We start from the raw sequence: 17,400 nt of genomic DNA, 5'->3' as shown, positions 1-17,400 counted from the left end.
AGTCACGCGTTTCCTGAGGTGGCGCAGGTTGCTGGGAAGTGTACAAATCTGCATAGTTGCGGACAAAGCTGTCAAGTATGCCCGCCGGTTGTGTATGCAAAGCGCCGTCCCTGTCTCGCACCTGTGTGATCAACTGCGACCCCCTCCCATTACATATTTTCCTCGCTAACATCCTGCCGGGCCTGCCGCCCTTCCCAAACTGTCTGGCTAGCGGTCGTTTGTTTACATATTTCAGTTCGTCCTCCGCATATGTTTGATGTTCAATGAGGATAAGCTTAATTTTCCCCAGAAGTTCTGCATTACCAGTATGTGCGTACTCCTTCTCTAGGACCGAGATCTCATGTTCAAGCCTGGTTATCTGCGCCCTTATATCTTTAAGTATTCCAGCTGTCGTGCCAATGCAGGTGCCCCTAAGCGTTGCCTTAAATGCCTCCCATAGTAAGCATGGGTCTTCAACTGAGTCCTCATTCAACTGGAAGTATTCCTTTATTGCTTTCGTTATGGTAGTAACGTATAAGGGGTCTAACAGTGCCCGTGCATTAAAGCGCCAACTGAAAGGAGGGGGTATGTAGTGTGGTATCTGTAGTGTGAGTTCCACTGGATTGTGATCGGACAGTGTGCGTGGGAGTGTCAGTATCTGTGTAGCCCATAGCACAGCGCTATCTGTCCCCAGCCAGTAATCTATCCTCGACCAGCTGCCGTGTGACATGTTAACATGTGTCGCACCCGGTGTTGATGGGTGTTTGACCCTCCAAATATCTTTGAGTGTAAGTTCTACCAGTATGTCTCCCAGCTTGTCCCTGGCTTTCTTGTGTGGTTCCATGGAAGTAATAGAACGATCTACAGTGTCACGCAATGCTACATTAAAATCCCCTCCCCAGAGTATCGTCGTATCAGTAAATTCCAGCAAGTGATCCCACAGTTCCTGAAAAAATTCCGGGGAATCAACATTCGGCCCATACACATTAACTATTGTTACCTCTTGCCCTCTCAACACTCCCGACACAATTACATATCTTCCATTTTTATCGACAATTGTATGTGCGATTCTGTAGTCCGTGCCCTTCTTGATCAGTGTCATGACCCCTCTGGAATAGGATGAGTATGCTGCCAAATGGGTCGACTCTGCCCAGCGTGTGCCAATAGGTCTATGCACTTTAGGGTCCATGTGCGTCTCTTGAAGCAATGCTATGTCTATGTGGTGCCTATCAAGACAAGCAAATATTTGTCTGACCTTTTTGGGATTAGTGAGGCCTCTCACATTCCACGTTAGTAGTTTCAGACTATTTCTACTCATATTTACACCACAACATACTGTTTGCGCCACGTGCAGCCACCCCCACCCTTCAGTTTCAGCTTAACATTACACAGTACCATGATGATGGATATCAAACTGTTAGCAATGTCCACGTTCCGGTATGCAGCAGTGCATCTCGATCGCCCAGTTAGTTCAAACAACAACAAACCCCAACGTCCCCAGTGCCCACCCACTCCAGCAACCCAATTCTGCTGAAGCCATTGTACCCATAGAACTGGAAATGTCAACATAACTCGTCGGGGACTGCCCTAGTGGAGGTCCGCCGAGGACGCATTACTCCATCCTAGTGAAAGGATGTGGGCGAATTTGTGTTCTGTAATCAGACCGCCTGGGCCCTGAGGCAACACCAGTCTCATTGCATGTCTCTGGATTGATAGGCGTTCAGAACAGTCTTATAGATAGTGATATGCATTATGTAGCTTGTACCAAAGGTTCACAGTGGTTGTGTACTGCAGCACATCAATAAAGTCTATACTCTGACAGCTTGTAACGTTCTGCTGCCTTGCGTACAATATTGAGTTTCTCCGCAAGTGGCCGAGCTGTGCCTCACCCCTACATGTAACTCATATCACACATTGTCTCACTATATACTTCATATAGTAGGGTTAGGAGGTACATGTCAGTTAGCGCAGTTCATGCGGAGTCTCGCTTTACCCTCCTACCACCGTAGAACTGTCATTTGGGCAAGTACAGTGCAGTGCTCATCAGAAGGTCTTACCTTTAATCTGACTCGGTGTGTCTGTCTTTGCGATTGGACCGTTTACCTTTGGCAACCGCTGTTTTGATGAAATCCATTGCAGCTTTCAGGGTCGATAAGAAAATCGGTTTGTCCTCCCACGTGATCCGCAGGCGAGCGGGGTACATCATGGCATACGGGATCTGCAAATCTCGAAGTTTGGCTTTAACCTCGTGGAATTCTTTGCGTGCCTGTTGTACTGCAACCGTGAAGTCTGGAAAGAATTCAAGTTTGTTTCCCTGATGGTGGATCTCGCCTTTTTCCCTCGCCAGCCTGAGCACGGTATCCCTGTTGCGGTAATTCAGGACTCTGGCCACTATCGGTCTGGGCATGGCTCCCGGTTTTGGCTTGGGCGCCAAGGATCGATGCGCTCTTTCAATAATGAATATCGGTGATAGATTTTCAGGGCCAAACAATTCTTTGTATAGTTGTTCCACATAGGTCTCCATTCAGCCTGTGTTGGTTGATTCTGGCAAACCTGAAATACGTATGTTGTTACGTCTCGACCTGGCTTCCAACTCCTCAGCCTTGGCTTTGATCACTTCAAGGACTTTCTCCATTCCTGTGCATTTGGCCGTCGTGGTTCTCGATTCGTCCTCCACCGTCGAGATCCTGTTTTCGGCCGTGTCCAACCGTTCGCCCTGCTTGTCGAGTTTAGCCGCCATACTGTCCACTCGGCCCGTCAAATGATCAAGTTTGCCATTTATATCCTGAAGATTGGCTTGTATGGATTTCAATATGTTTTCTATGACACTACCATCCTGGGAGTCAGTTTCGGGGTCTGCCTCTGCAGCACCAGTCTGGTTTTTCGGCGTCTTCCGCGCCTCAAACGTTAGTTTGGGCTGTTGTTTATCTGGTTTGCCCATTGTGTGCAAAAGGGGGGGTGCTGAGCCGGCACCACCTCGAGTCTCCCGCCTCTTTGATCTTTGTGCAGTGTTAGGATCCGAAAGGAGGGAATGCCACGCCGACTCCTCATGCGTAGCAAAGACAACCGGAATGCGTCTTGTGGTTGCTTAGTAGCGGTGCCCTAGCCCTGCATCAGGGTGTCGCTGAATGTCACTCCAAATTAAAGCAGGGACCGGCACCGGCAGTTGAGGCACACCACCCCAGATCTCCTCACGCTGTGCCGGTAGTGCGTGTTGCTGCCACATTTTCATGGAAGGGGGCGATCGGCATAAGCAGCAGTACCCACGGACACCCCTCCGTTCAAGGTGGTGGGATAGAGTCAGTAGCAGCTGCCTGTGAGGGGTGAAATGCCTGATATTCTGAGACCTGTGCTCTCTTTACGAGGTCTCCCACCGCATGCAGGCAGCAATATGGCACTGGTTCATCGCCATGTGGTTTGCAGTGCTAAAAGGCAGCAAGCGCCTCGCCTCCCAGTGATCAGATATTCCCCCTGTGTCCAGGCACGTTTGAGGCGCGTTCCGGTCTCCCTAATGGATGGGCGCCGCCATGTTTCTTCCCGCCGAATCTCGGCAATTAGTGACAGACCAAAGGACAGTGGGGGTGGGGGGTCGCTGTTGTCAATGGCGCTGCTGTATTGTCCCGTTTGTGGAGTCCGATTTTAGCCAGTGCCTCTTCCCACGCTAACGGTCCCCGAACATGCAAAATGCGGGCCGCGCCATTAACTTAAACGCCGTCACGGACATTCATGCCCAGCGGTGTAATGTGACGTCGCATCAGCCCTGTACCTCCATTGTCGCCGTTGCCTGCCCGCAGTTCTGTGCCGGTCTGGCCAGGTATTCAGCATATGGAGCACTCGCCGTGAGCAAGTGCCCCTTTTTTCCCAGCCACAACGTCCAGTGAGGTCGCTCTCTCTCTGCAGTGCCAGCACGCTCAGTCTGCAGTCAGTGGTAGCCGAGTGCAGTCCGCCATAGTGGGTCGCCGAGCCCGCCGGGATTCACGGCTCGCGTTGGGACTCCAGCTTGCCGAGGCTCCTCTCCTGCCGCCCTCCGCATGAACGACTTGTTCCGACGCCAGATGGTGTGCCTGGTGACCCACAGCGATCCGATTTAAGGCATGTTATTGGCGACTTTGATATTCGCCCAGCGGAGCTGCACAGCTAGGCAGCCATTCCGCTGTGCGCCCCCTAGCGCCTCAAATACTTTATATTTGAGGAGAGCTGCCTACCTGCTACAAAACCACACTGGTCCCCATGTATAATTGAACCCACAATCGTATTAAGCCTGTTGGTGAGAATCTTTGTAAAAATCTTGAAATCAGCATTAAGAAGGCTTATTAGGCTTATAAGAATACATGTTTTCCCTATCTTTGTCTTTCTTTAGAATACTACCTACCACAGCCATGTGAAAAGAAGGTGGGGGTCTCCACCTTTTAATATAGGATTGGCAAGGTTTACCAGTTGCATATTTAAAATTGGGGCAAACCTCTTGAATAGTTCTACTGGTAGTCCATCCTCCCCAGCTGCTTTGCTATTAGCCATTGAACTCACAACTGCGTCCATTTCTTCAAGGGAAAACTCAGCCGTTACCATTTCGCTCTGCTCTCTCGTTAGGGATGGAATCAGCAGTTTATATAAAAACCTTGTAGTACGCTCATCCGTTATTTGTTGATCTGTCTGATAGATTTTCTCATGTTTTAAAAAGGCCTCCCAATCTCCAAGCTTGGAGTCCGCATCTATCAGCGATAGGATCCTATTTTGAAATTGTCTATCCTTTGCCTGCCACACAAGTAATCCCCCCGTGTATTCAATCTCCTCGTATACCCTCTCGAGATAGGCAGTGTTACCCTGCAGATAACAGTAGCCCTGCATATCTAACTTTGCCTGTAAAAGCTCCTGTTTTTAACTGAATTCCCTATTTCGGAGTGTTTCCTACTTGCTTGTTCAAGCCTGAATTAGAGCTCTGATCTTTTTTCCCTTTTTCCCCTCGGTTGAAGGATTTCTTTGGAAGTAATAAATCCCTGTAATACAGCCTTAAAGGCATTCCAAACAATTCCTATACGGTCAGAATCTGTGTTGTAAAAAGAAAAAATCATTAGTAACCTCTGTACACCATTCCTCTCTCTTTAAATTAATTTTCTTAAAATGCCATCTTTTGGGTGCTCTTTTAGGCCCTACCCCTGCTACTTCCATTTTGATTAGTGCATGTTCTGAAAAGGCATTTTGAATATATTCATGCGTAATAATTTTCAGAACATGTGAAATCAATATATTGTCTGTTCTAGAACCAGGATTATATTTTGCAGAAAAAAATGAAAAAACGTGTTTCCTAGGTTGCCGAGAGCACAATGGGTCTACCTGGTCTAGATCCTTTTTGCAATTAACTACAGAAATGGCCACCTGCGGCTTATTTTGTTTTTACATTTTAGTGGAAGAATCGATTAGTGGCTCTTGAAGGAAGTTAAAGTCCCCACCCAAAATGATAGAGCCGGGGATTTTTTGTCAAGGCCTGTTTAAGCTGAAGCAAAGGGAGCAGATTGTCTAAAACCGGTGCATAGATCATTGCTATAGTAAAGCTTGATTGATTAAATCTCCCATTTACAAAGGCCCATCTTCCATCTGAGTCTAACTGTGTGGCTTTCGCCTGGAATGGTACATGTTTACCTACGTAGATTGCCACACCCTTCTGTGCGGAGCGGGCATTATATAGGCAATAAAAACCGGTCCACTGTTGTAGAATCTTACCCGTACTGCTTGTGTTCTTAAAATGGGTTTCCAACAGGAGTATGACATCCGAGCTATGGCTTCTCAGCCAGCTTTCTATTGCATGGGCCTTGCGTTTATTGTTCAGACCATTAGTATTAAAAGAGATTACCTCCAGTACCTCTTTACCTATTATTTATTAGTAACTGAACTAAAGTGAGCTGTGCTATTGTAAACAGATGATGTAAACAGAAAATCTCTCAGTCTGTGAAAAAAGTGCTGCATGCATTGCTTCATATTGTGGCTATATTCAATCTGAACCGATATATTAGCAACTAGAGTAAGACCCATATAGATCTAAAGTGCATCCAGTATGCATAAAGTGGCACATGCATTTAACAGTATTAAAGTGTACCAAGTGCTTTTTTCGGTATAAAGTGACATGCACTGTTTTTCACCCCCCTTCCTGAGCTTTCTATTCTTAGTTCCGTATGCCAACACATAGCACAACCTACGTGTCCTGATTCGTTTCTTCCCACTGAATAGTTAATCACTTACATTTGAACTCTCCTTTTATATTTTGCCTCATCCCCACCATCCCTACCACCTCAAACTTCCTATCCCCTCTTTGGGAGCTGGAATTGCCCATTAGTCACTCTTCACCCCTCCTGTTGCTGGATGCCATTGTATTGCATCCTTTACGCGCTCCTGTTTTCCCCATTGATGACTAGTGCTATAAGCACACCTCCTCCTGCCCTAAACAGAAAAATACAAAAACATTCAATATGAGACTAACTGAGTAAATTGTATCACTTGTCGCAACCTAACAAATTTTACAGCATCAATTGAGCTTCCTGAATGTCAGTAAATATGTGGAAAGGCCCTTTGGCTAAAATGTTATGCTTTAATTGTTGTACAATCGAGGCCTGGGCCTCCTTCTCCTTGAATAGGTCGATCATCTTGACAAAATCGTATTTGCTGCGCTGTTGCTACTGACATATCTGAAAATATCTTTAACTGCGGGATTTCTGTAGTAGAGAAGGATCTCTTGGCAGTGGCAATACTTAGTATTCTTTCCTTAACTCGGAAGTCAGCAAAATTAATATGGTTCGAGGGAATTTTGCATTTAGTTGCCTCTGAGTGGTGACTCTGTGAGCTCTAGTGATCGTTAAGTCCTCTTCCAACTCCGGCATTCCTTTCTTAAGCAGCGTACCAGCCCATTTGTCTCTCTGCGCGTCTTCACATCCTTACGGGATACCTACTAGACGGAGATTGGAGTGCCAATTGTAGTTCTCTAAATCCTGAAGCTTCAGCTCCATCTGGGTCTTGTTTTTACCCAGCTCTGATAGATCTCGCTGAATTACAGTCAGTTTATCCTAAAGAGCTGAGATATGACTCTCTGCCGCGCTCATTCTTTTTGGTGTGTTAGACATATTTTCTTCCAGCTTAGACATCCTCTCATGTAGTGAAGCAATCTTGAGGGCCTGAGATGTTTTTAGATCTCTAATTTTGCCCAGTATGGTAACCAACATATTTTGAATTGATATCTCTCCTTCCCATCCTCCTTCCGCAATTCTTCTTGGTGGCTCCTTCAGGCGAATGGCTTTCTGCCTCTCTTCATTTTCAGTGACTGTCACCCAAGTGGTCCTGGCGGACGATTGAGTACCCTGAAGAGGTGGTGAGCCATTGGGGGTACTTTGACATGGCACAGACTGAGTATTTTCTTGTGATTGGGCTGAAGGTAGAAAACTATGCTGTTTTTTAATGGGCGCGGCTTCGTCTAATGGGGTTAGGGCTGGGTTCTGCTGCTTCTGATGTTTTTGGAAGCAAGGGTATTGTTTAGGGGGAGAAGAACCACCGCTCGACCCGAGATATGGCCCCTGTGCTTCTGTTCTTTTAACCTCTGTTCTCTTGTCCTCGTGTTCCGCATTGCGAGTTCTATCCAGCTGTGGGTAAAACGAAGGACCAGTAGCCTCCCATTGTTTTCTGCCTCAACAATTTCTCAGTGTTTGAGGGGTCAGCCAGCTCCTCATTCTTTTCCAACTTGGTTAATGCATTAGCTTTAGGTTCTATTCTTCGATGTCCATTTTTCAGACCCCTGTGGTTAACTCTAGGAGCTGGTGAGGGGGATAGACTGGTCCATCATTTCGTTATTGTCTTTCTTCGCTGTTCTAGACTTTTTGTGCCCATTCTATGGTCTCGTCCCCTCGGGAAAGCAAAACAAAACCCAAGCAAAGAGCAGGCAAAAACACCCAGGGGTCGTTAATCTGTCAGGGATGCCAATTAAAAGTCTTGCAGCGTCTCTTGAACCCCCCCCCCCCCCCCCCCTAGCTGTTCCACAAGTGCCTGCCTCCTTACTTGTTTTTTTCGCCCAGTAGTCTCAGCACCACGGTATTTCCCTTCTGCAGTCACACTGCTGCCACACTGTCTACACTTCGGTATGGCCATGGTAGGGCGCCAGGCACATGCACGTTATCGCAGAAACCGTAGATTCCCCCTAATTTGCTCCTGCAATCAGCTGGACTTGACTTCTCCTTAGCTCCAGCACTGAATTCACATGGGGAACCATCCCCCGCCTGTCAGACCCTGCTGCAGGGCCCAATTCTCTCGCGTCTCTTGCGCCGTCACCACGCCATTCCACAACCAGTCAGCCAGTCAACAAGTCATGGGTCGCGTGTGGCTCTCGCTTCCGCGCTGGGATTTTATACCGCAGTTCAGCTGCAGCTGCAGCCCTATCATCCGCATCTCATGCCTCTCCTCCTCTGCGTCTCAGCGGAAAAGGAAGTGGGAGAGAGTGAGGGGGAGGCCAGGAGAGCTAGCGGCTATGTGTGAGGGCATCCTTGTTGGATTTTGGAAGAGCAGTGCTTTGCGGGACAAGAAGATGCCACACTTTGAAGGAAACGGTCATGCTTTTGGGTGGCACCCAACATCTCAATGGACAGAGGTGACACCTGCTTGTCACCCCAGAAAACTGAATAAATGAGACCTGCATATTTTCTCAGATCTGCTGACTGAAACTACAAGAGAAAGAAGGACTGCCCTACTGGAATCTGGATTTGCACCCAAAGGCCTGCACCCCGAATGACTGCGCCTCCTGCACAATCTGGTATTATAACCCTGGGAACTGTGCATTGTTTCAGGAAGGATCAAGAACTAGACTTCCTGCAAGCTACAGGTTAACAGAGTTCACCTGCACCATCGCCACCAAGAGTCCCCATCCTGGAGTGCGTCCAGTAGGCTTCTGAGGATTTGGCCAGGTGCATTGTGGTAACTGAGGTCCAGACATCCCAGAGACCATCTAGGACATTCCAGATATTGGCATTAGTGATTTGGACACTTTGATTCTAAACTTTCAACTGTGACCTGGCCAGGATTTCAGTTTCATCCAGCTGAAAGCTACAGACTTCCAGGATTTACCGGGGCCTTGTGGAAAGTCAAGACGGCAAACCCTCTCCGAATCCAACTTGCTGTGGAGGGTCGAGCGATGTCAGAGGAAAAAGCTCCGGAACATTCCTAAGCATGAAGATAAAAGAGCGGCCAGATGGCCCAGAGTGGTGCTTAAGGTTTTTTTGCACTAAAAATTCATATTCTCCTGTTCCCTACATTGGATTTTTGTAGTTTTGGTGTCTATTTGTTTAATAAAAAATGCCAATTTCTGTAAATTGGTGTGGGATTTTTTTGGGTGGTTTCTTAATTGTTTGGTGTAGGGTGTTTTTAAATGCTTTACACTCTTGTCTCCTAAATTAGGCCTGACTGCTCACTGTCAGCTACCAAAGGTTGAGCAAGGTGCTAATTTACTGAGACCTTCACACTGGACCCTATACGGTGTTGGCAGCCTCATTACTAATGGTAGGTGCATACCTACCCCTACCAAAACAGGTCTTGATTTTTTTCCCTCTTTCATATGTTTACCTACATTATTCTCTTACATTTCTCCCACCATACTCTCCCTCTTGTACTTCATTCATCTCTATCTTTCTGTTTGTTTTCTCAAATTTTCTTACGATCTTTCCCATTCTGCCCTCTTTTTCCCTTCCATCATTTCAGTCTCCTACATTATCTCAACTATTACCATTCCTCTCACACTGGTTCTCACTGTATCAATCAATGTGTGTATGTTTTTTGTTTTCTCTTGCATGAGTGCCATAAATATAGTAAAGTAAGACATGACTCTACCACTTGAAAGGGATACCAGGATAGCAAGTAGGCAACTGCTAATGTCAGATGTTAGAGTTGGAAAAAATGACAGAAGTTACACTCGGGAGAATAAAACGACTAGATGATTCTGGGACTTTTTACTGTGAGCCACTCAATGAACAAATAAAGTACTGGGTGGAACTTTCCCTGTAAGTCCAGCGCCTGCATGACTTGTGCACGATAAAGCAGGACTTCAACAGATGCAGCCCATACAAAAGATGTTGTAGAGTGGAAGCCCCCAAAAGTTACTAAGTACAGAAATTTAGATCTCCAAAATTATGGCAAGAGAAAGGGACTGATTCATTGCTGTGTGTATGTTCTGGAAAGATGGCAAATATTTCTAGGGCACAGCACATACTCGGATAGAGGCAACAGTCCTGAGGGAAAAATGAAATGAAAATGTTTTATATAAAGCGCACGTAGCTGCCCTGGGGCGTCCAAGCGCTGCGACTGAGTATGCAGTCCAAACAGAGGCATATGGGCTGAAGGGTAGATTTACTTGTTAAACAGGAACGTTTTCAGTTGTTTACGGAAGGAGGTCTAATTCGGGTTGGACCTTAGATGGAGGGGAAGAGCATTCCACAGCTTGGCCACATTAAAGGAGAAAGAGCGACCTCCTGCTCTTGTTCTCCTAATCTTGGGCACTGTGGCCAAAAAGGCATGGGCTGAACGCAGTTGTCTGCTGGGATGATACGGAGTAATTAGAGAAAGGTTGATCGCCGGGCCAGTTGCCCAGAATGCCTGATGGGCAATACATAGGGACTTAAAGCTAATTCTATCCCTAACAGGAAGCCAATGTAGGCTCTTCAGTCCGGGCTTAGCAGAAAGCCTGCGAGGGATTTGCAATAGAGTGCGGGCAGCACAATTTTGGATTATCTGCAATTTACGCAGAGTAAAGTCAGGGGCTCCTAAATACAGAGCATTGCGGAAATCTAGGCGAGATTGGATCAAGCCCTGAATCACAGTTAGTTTGGCTTCAAAGGGTAGCAGAGGGAGAATCTTCCTGAGGATTCTGAGGAGACCAAAGCAGGTGGCAGACAGTCTAGTTGCCTGACTGTCAAACGTCATAGACCTGTCTAGACAGATTGCGAGACTCTTTATGGTGTTCTTGGGTGCTGGTGGTGGGCCTAGACAGGGGGGCCAGATCGAATTGATTGAGGCTGGAGCAGATCGGCCCAGCAACATAAGCTCTGTCTTGTCTCCATTAAGCTTGAGACAAGACATAGTCATCCAGCTTTTTACTTTCTCTAGACAACCTGCCAAATCAGCCATGGCTGGAGAGCCATCTTCCTGTGCCAGAGAGACCACCAGCTGAGTGTCGTCCGCATAGGTAACAATCTTGATACCATATGGACAGACGATCTCAGCCAGTGGTCTCATATAGACGTTAAATAACGTCGGGCTCAGGGATGAGCCCTGTGGGACTCCACAACCCAGAGATTTGCTGGAGGAGATGGTGTTTTTTTCATATACCTGGAAGGTTCTGTCGCTTAAAAAGGATTTGAACCACTCTAAAGCTCTGCCTGATATTCCTATATTAAGGAGACGCTGCAATAAAATGTTATGTTTTACCGTGTCAAATGCAGCGCTTAAATCAAGGAGGATGACTGCCACAGATCCTTTTTGATTTAAGATTTCTCTTGTTTCCTCCCTAACCGTTAACAAGGCGGTTTCTGTCCCGTGTTTGGGGTGAAAGCCCGTCTGTGTGGGGTCAAGCAGCTGATTACTCTCGAGAAAGAGTGTTAAAAGACCATTTATATATTTCTCAAGGATTTTGCTGACCCAGGGAAGCAGAGAAATGGGGCGGTAGCTGTTGAAGTTGTTAGTGTCCATATTGGGTTTTTTCACAAGTGCCCGCACCATGGCCTGTTTCCACGCAGGTGGGACAGTACTTGTGGAGATTGAGGCATTAAGTACCTCCAACATAGTGGGGAGAATGGTGCGAGTGACGGCAACCAATGTGCGGGGGGAGCAGAGTCACTGGGAGAACCTGATTTCACTTGCATCATTAGAGTGGCGAGTAGTTCTGAGTTTAACAGGGGGAACTCCACTAGCGAGGGAGATAAACTACACACAGCTTCCTAAGAAGAAGGCGATGGTGAGTCCACAGGGGCATACACATCCATGTCCGGGAATGATGAATAAATAAGATCGATTTTAAGGAAGAAAAACTCCGCCAGATCATCACACCGAGATTGCGAGTTATAGTTGGTTGGGGGAGTTTGAGGAAGCTTGGTAAGGCTTTTCACAATCTGATAAATATTTTTGGAGTTGGAACTAGCTTCAGAGATTTTTTGTGTGTAATATGTGGATTGGGCAATCTTTATCTCTTTTTTATAGGCTCTGATCGCCTCTCCATAAATGATTTTATCCGAAGCGGCATACCCCAGGCGCCATTTTCTTTACAGTCTTTTACACTGGCATTTTTTCTCCCGGAGCTCAACCGAGTACCAGGGGGCAGTGATCCTGTATCTTTTTAGAGTGGTTTTTTGAATAGGAAGTATGGCGTTGAGAGAGTTCAGTATCCAGTTGTTAAACTTATCATTGGCTACCAAAGGTTCCTGATTAATTGACGGTTTTGACGTCTCTAACTCATGGACCCATTGGTCCAGCGGGAGTTTGGACCAATTCCGGGCTTCCCGAAGTCCCGGTCTTAAAACAGGGATTTTGTGAATCTCCCAAATAAGGGAGATTAACAAGTGGTCCGTCCAAGGAAGAGCGACCGGGCGATCTACCTTCAGATTGGGGCAGTTACTAAACACTGGGTCTAACAAATGGCCTTCAGTGTGCGTAGGAAATGGAACAAGCTGGCCCAACTGTAGTGCGGAGAGATCTGCAATTAGCTCTCGGGCGATGTGATCAGTTGTGTCTTCAAAATGTATATTCAGATCGCCCAGCAGCGTATAGTTGGAGGGGGAGGAGGCTAGATCAGCAACAACCGAGGGCAGTGATGCATGAAACTGTTTTACAGGTCCTGGGGGGCGGTAAATAAGTGCCCCAGAGAAACTAATATTTGGGGAGAACTCTAAACAAAAAGACAAGCTTTTGCAGTCTGAGATGGGGTCAGGGGAGCATCAGCAAGCATAATAGTCTCTAAATATAATTGCCAAACCGCCTCCCTTCCCAAGAGGGCGATCTATCCTTACTATTTGGTAGCCCTGCGGGAGGTCTTGTACTAAATCGGGTTCCGAATACGGGGTTAACCACGTTTCGGTGAGAAAGACTGCATCCGGCTTCAGTTCATCTAGCAGTAAAGATATTTCAATGTAATGTTTAGGTAAGGACCTAAAGCAACCAGACACTTTATTTTACAAGAATCTGCATCACTGTCCTGCTTTGTGTGCCTCTTTTCATCGCCAGCCTTCCTCAGCCCCTGTGTGTCTGTGGGATGACATGTGAAAAGGGTGTGTCGAGCTGAAGCTGTCGCAGTACAATGGCTGTTAAACACACCTTATTAACACACTGTTGAAACCCATTTTCATGAAGATTAAGTACTCAGATCTAAAGTTGCAACTTTGGAAGATAAAATGCTTCAAGTTACCTGCTTAAACTGAACCATGACATCTTTTGAAAGTTCCATGTCCTTAAACATGCCCTCAAGCTTACTGGTAAAAGCTGCTCCGCATTCTAGAACACATAGAACAAAACAAACGCATCATAAATAGCAGAGGAAGCCAACACAGAATATCACAAATTAGAAAAAAAGGCCTCTAAGTTTCTTATTGTCTTACCATGCTTCAGTTTAGATAACATCGACTTCTCTGCATCAACAGAGGCACTTTTCCCAACAAGCAATCTCTTGGCCAAATCTTTTTTGTAAAATGCTTCAAATACATCTTTGCCTGTATTGTTAACAATGCAAAACAAAATAATCAATGTTAACAGTGGGCTTTACTTATGAAGGGCATTCTTTTCATTTTTAACTAGGCTAAACGATCATTGGGTTTAGCAATCTTTCATGTGCTTCATTGTGAATGCAAGATGTGGGTTGATGGTTCGGCTGTCAATCCGATACTTTATAAGGGATCGGCACAATAAATCATAGCATTTTAATATTAAGGTAAACTATATGAGCTCTATCCCTCAATATTCTTCAAACCGTCGAGCGATTAGACACTGCAACCCAAGACAGGACAAAACCAACCACCTTGACCACTTACACATGTTGATGCTTATGACATCAAAAGCGCTGAATGGTGGATCGGGGTTATGTGCGAATCAAAGACAAGCGCCCTGAGCACAAATACAATAAAACCCAGAGAAACCACATAGGAAAATTCACACAGGTTCAAAGTACAAACCATGAACATTTAATATAATTTAAGAATCATCACAGAAGGCAAAAGGTATGTTTAGTCGATCAACTCAAAATGCTCAAAAATGCAAATAAATGTGAATCAGCATTGGCAACAGAAGCGGAAACCCATCTAATCAATAGCTCGGACAGAGTACGGTTTAGTGCAAGTCAATATAATAGACATAGAGCAATGTGTCTTAAGGACTGCTCAATACATCAGGAGAGAAAGACTTGTAAAATATTTTAAGTCCAGAATGATAAACAGGCTAGCACCGAGTCCACTCTTTAACAAATGCAAGGGAAAATATTAGCTTAATTTCCAAATGGAGAGTTTTTATACATTTGTAGAAAGAGAAATCATACTGTCACTGTGGTTCGAAAAAGTCACACTGAGATAACCAGTAATAATAAATCAGAAAACATATCACACAGGAACAGAAACTAATACATTTTAAAATGTTAAAATGTTACAATGTACGCAGGACTGTGAAGCTAACTGAATTTTGTGTATTTAACCTTTGACTGATGGTCACAATTTAAACTCTCGGAGCACAAGTAGAGAAAAAGTACTACACACATTTAACTATGTATTTGAAAACTGGGCTACTCATGTCAACTATAAAGACTGTATATTGAATACTGTACAACCACTACATTTGCATCACTATGATATTAACCAAAGCACAGAATAAATAATAATTGAATTCCCCGTCAACACACACTACCAAATACATCCCGCATATAACATATTGCAATACAACACCCTTCCAACCAGATTTCCTACCATCCCAATGTGTAGAATGATAACCATCCTATAAAATGCTTTGGTGCCTAATTAATGTTATGAAGCTCTAAACGAAACCACATCCAATAACAATCTCAAACAATTTGTTCCTTGTAAAGGCTTCTTACAGAAACTAACGTACTTGCAATATATGATGTATATTGCTTATTTACATGTAGGGTTGCAGATTACGAGGTCTCATTGGAAGTCAATATGACGAGTAAGGACATTGAGTGGTGTGGCTCACTAGTTAGAGACGGCAGACCCGGAAGCAGAGAACGGCTTGGGACCAGGGTTCAATTCCCGACGCGGCAGGGTCGTGGACCAGGGTCAGCAAACTCGATAATTCTCACCTCGGTGCCTACTCTAACTAGGGATCACACTCGGCAACTCTGGGCATTAGCTTGCCTCATCTCTACAACGGCCCCCCACATTCGCAGGGGATGCCTGGTTTCACCTTGGAGATACCCAGTAGGGACCATCTCACAGGGATAGCCAGGACGGGTTCCCCAGCGGTCTACAGCGCCACGACGCCTCAGGGCAGCAGTGCGCTTTACAAGAACACATTACATTACATTACATGATTATGGCCAGATTACTTTAAATCTCGGTCTTCCTTTTTAAAGTGCTTACTCTATGAGGATACTTTCTCATTGTGAAGAGAGGGAACATCCTTTCATCTGAAACAAAAGAGGTTATTCGCTAGAACCTAAATATCTTGTTTTTCGACAACGGAATGTTTTAGTTATAAACCACTGGCTATACAATAAGGCCCCCCGAACTCTCCCACTTTTGAACCAGAAAAAACATGGAATTGCATGACTGAAGGAGCAAGAGCCTTGAGGTATGGTAGGACTGATGTATGGCTGTGCTGGGGAATACGTGAATGAATGGAAATTATCTCTAAGTAATCAAGCCATTGCCACCTAGTATGTCTACCAATGGGAATGAGATCGACATTGTGGTCTTCTCCTTACACCCAACCAAGATCCGCAACACAAATTAATCCTTCATGCGAATGTCACATCCACACAAACAGACAACGGAGAACTTACGCCAACAACCAAGTTACTTCTACACCAAGTGAAGGCTGGAGACTGGGCTGAACGGGCAGCCAAGTGGTTCAGGTCAATGGGTAAACCAATCACTGAAAACAAGAGAACTCCAAGGAAGCGTTGTTAAACTACTGCCAAGAAACCCAGTCCCTTGAACCACCTAGCAGAAGGGAACCGTACCTCTCCCTGTCTGATCAAAGATACAAGAGACAACTTGTTGGGTGGGAAAGAACTGATCTATAATTGTTGAGGAATAATGATAGGACACAGAACCATTTAAATGGGCCCAACATATGCCACCTGGGACAACAATGCTAAAAAAGATGCTGCACCAGTGAGCGTTGACCTGAACCGTTAATGTGGCAAATGCCAATGCACAGCCAAAACATAATGAGAAACCAAGGTGTGAATGGCCCGAGACACCACCTGAAAATTGTCCAACTTGGGATATCACCTGCGAAGTCAAGGTGTAGAAATCCCAGCCATTCACAATAGGAACCAACAAATTGGGTCCATAACATGACACCGAATATCCCAATTCTGCAATAAACATAAAAAAAACATTAACTCTCCAGACCATGACAACAGCCAAAACATGAGGACATTGCACAATTAAGCAAACCAAAGGGGCTGGCCCCTACCCGGAGAACCAAGATTTGCAATACTCCATATCATGACCAAGATAGACACAGACAGATATAGGGCTGGGCTGTTATGGCTAGAGCTGGTACTGGAAAATAGAGACATTGCTGGGGCCTGGAAGAGCACAGAAATCCCCACCACTGCAGAGGTGAGAGTCTGGAATGCATAGATGCAGGTCTCTGGAAATCCTTGTCCACAAGGCCAGGGGGTGCCCACAAAAGCACTATAAAATTCGGGCTGCAAGGTGTCAATACAAGGGTATCATCCTTGAAAGAAGTGAAGGCCAGCATTGAGCCTGGAACCAAGAAATTCAGCTGTATGCTGCATATCTACAGAATTGGGTGCGGATAGGGAAGTTGAGTTCAACATTCACCATATCGGTTTTCTCATGTGGTGAAAGGGTACTGTGGGAGACTCATTCAGTAATGGCTCACTGTCTTTTACTTTGTCAAATTATTTTTGTTGACGGCCTAATTTTCGTGGTTTTTCTTTGTTCGCCCTAAGGTGGCAGGGTATGCTCAGACGTGAATCCCTTGTTCACTTTGCCACTGGAGTCAAGCAAGCCCGGCTGAAGACTGCTGTAATGCCAGAAACCGGTCCTGGGAAGCTTGATTCTGGTCCAGGGAAGACATGGCTTGGCAGTTCGGGCTGGACTGTTCCCATGTGGCACAGGGTCAGACTGATTTGCATATGGCCATGTCTGAACTGGGGTGGCGGAGTGAGCTAAAGAACGGTGATGGATTAAACCCAGATCAGTTGACTGGGGG

The 17,400-nt window shown here is 45.7% G+C and overlaps 1 protein-coding gene across 1 annotated transcript in view; it reads right to left on the bottom strand.

Moving 5' to 3' along the window:
• Positions 1-17,400, bottom strand: part of LOC147697921 (cullin-4A) — a 625,511-nt gene that overhangs the window by 265,239 nt on the left and 342,872 nt on the right. The window contains exons 13-14 of the mRNA XM_086934608.1: positions 13,587-13,697; positions 13,397-13,482 (exon numbers count right to left, since the gene is read on the bottom strand). Of these exons, the coding sequence (XP_086790734.1) occupies positions 13,397-13,482; positions 13,587-13,697 (197 nt within the window). The remainder of the gene's footprint in view (positions 1-13,396; positions 13,483-13,586; positions 13,698-17,400) is intronic.

Source organism: Lissotriton vulgaris, chromosome 8 (genome assembly GCF_964263255.1).
Source record: "Lissotriton vulgaris chromosome 8, aLisVul1.2, whole genome shotgun sequence".
NCBI classification, from domain to species: domain Eukaryota; kingdom Metazoa; phylum Chordata; class Amphibia; order Caudata; family Salamandridae; genus Lissotriton; species Lissotriton vulgaris.
The sequence above is the reverse complement of the archived record's forward strand: the minus strand, read 5'-3'. Positions and strand labels throughout refer to the sequence as shown.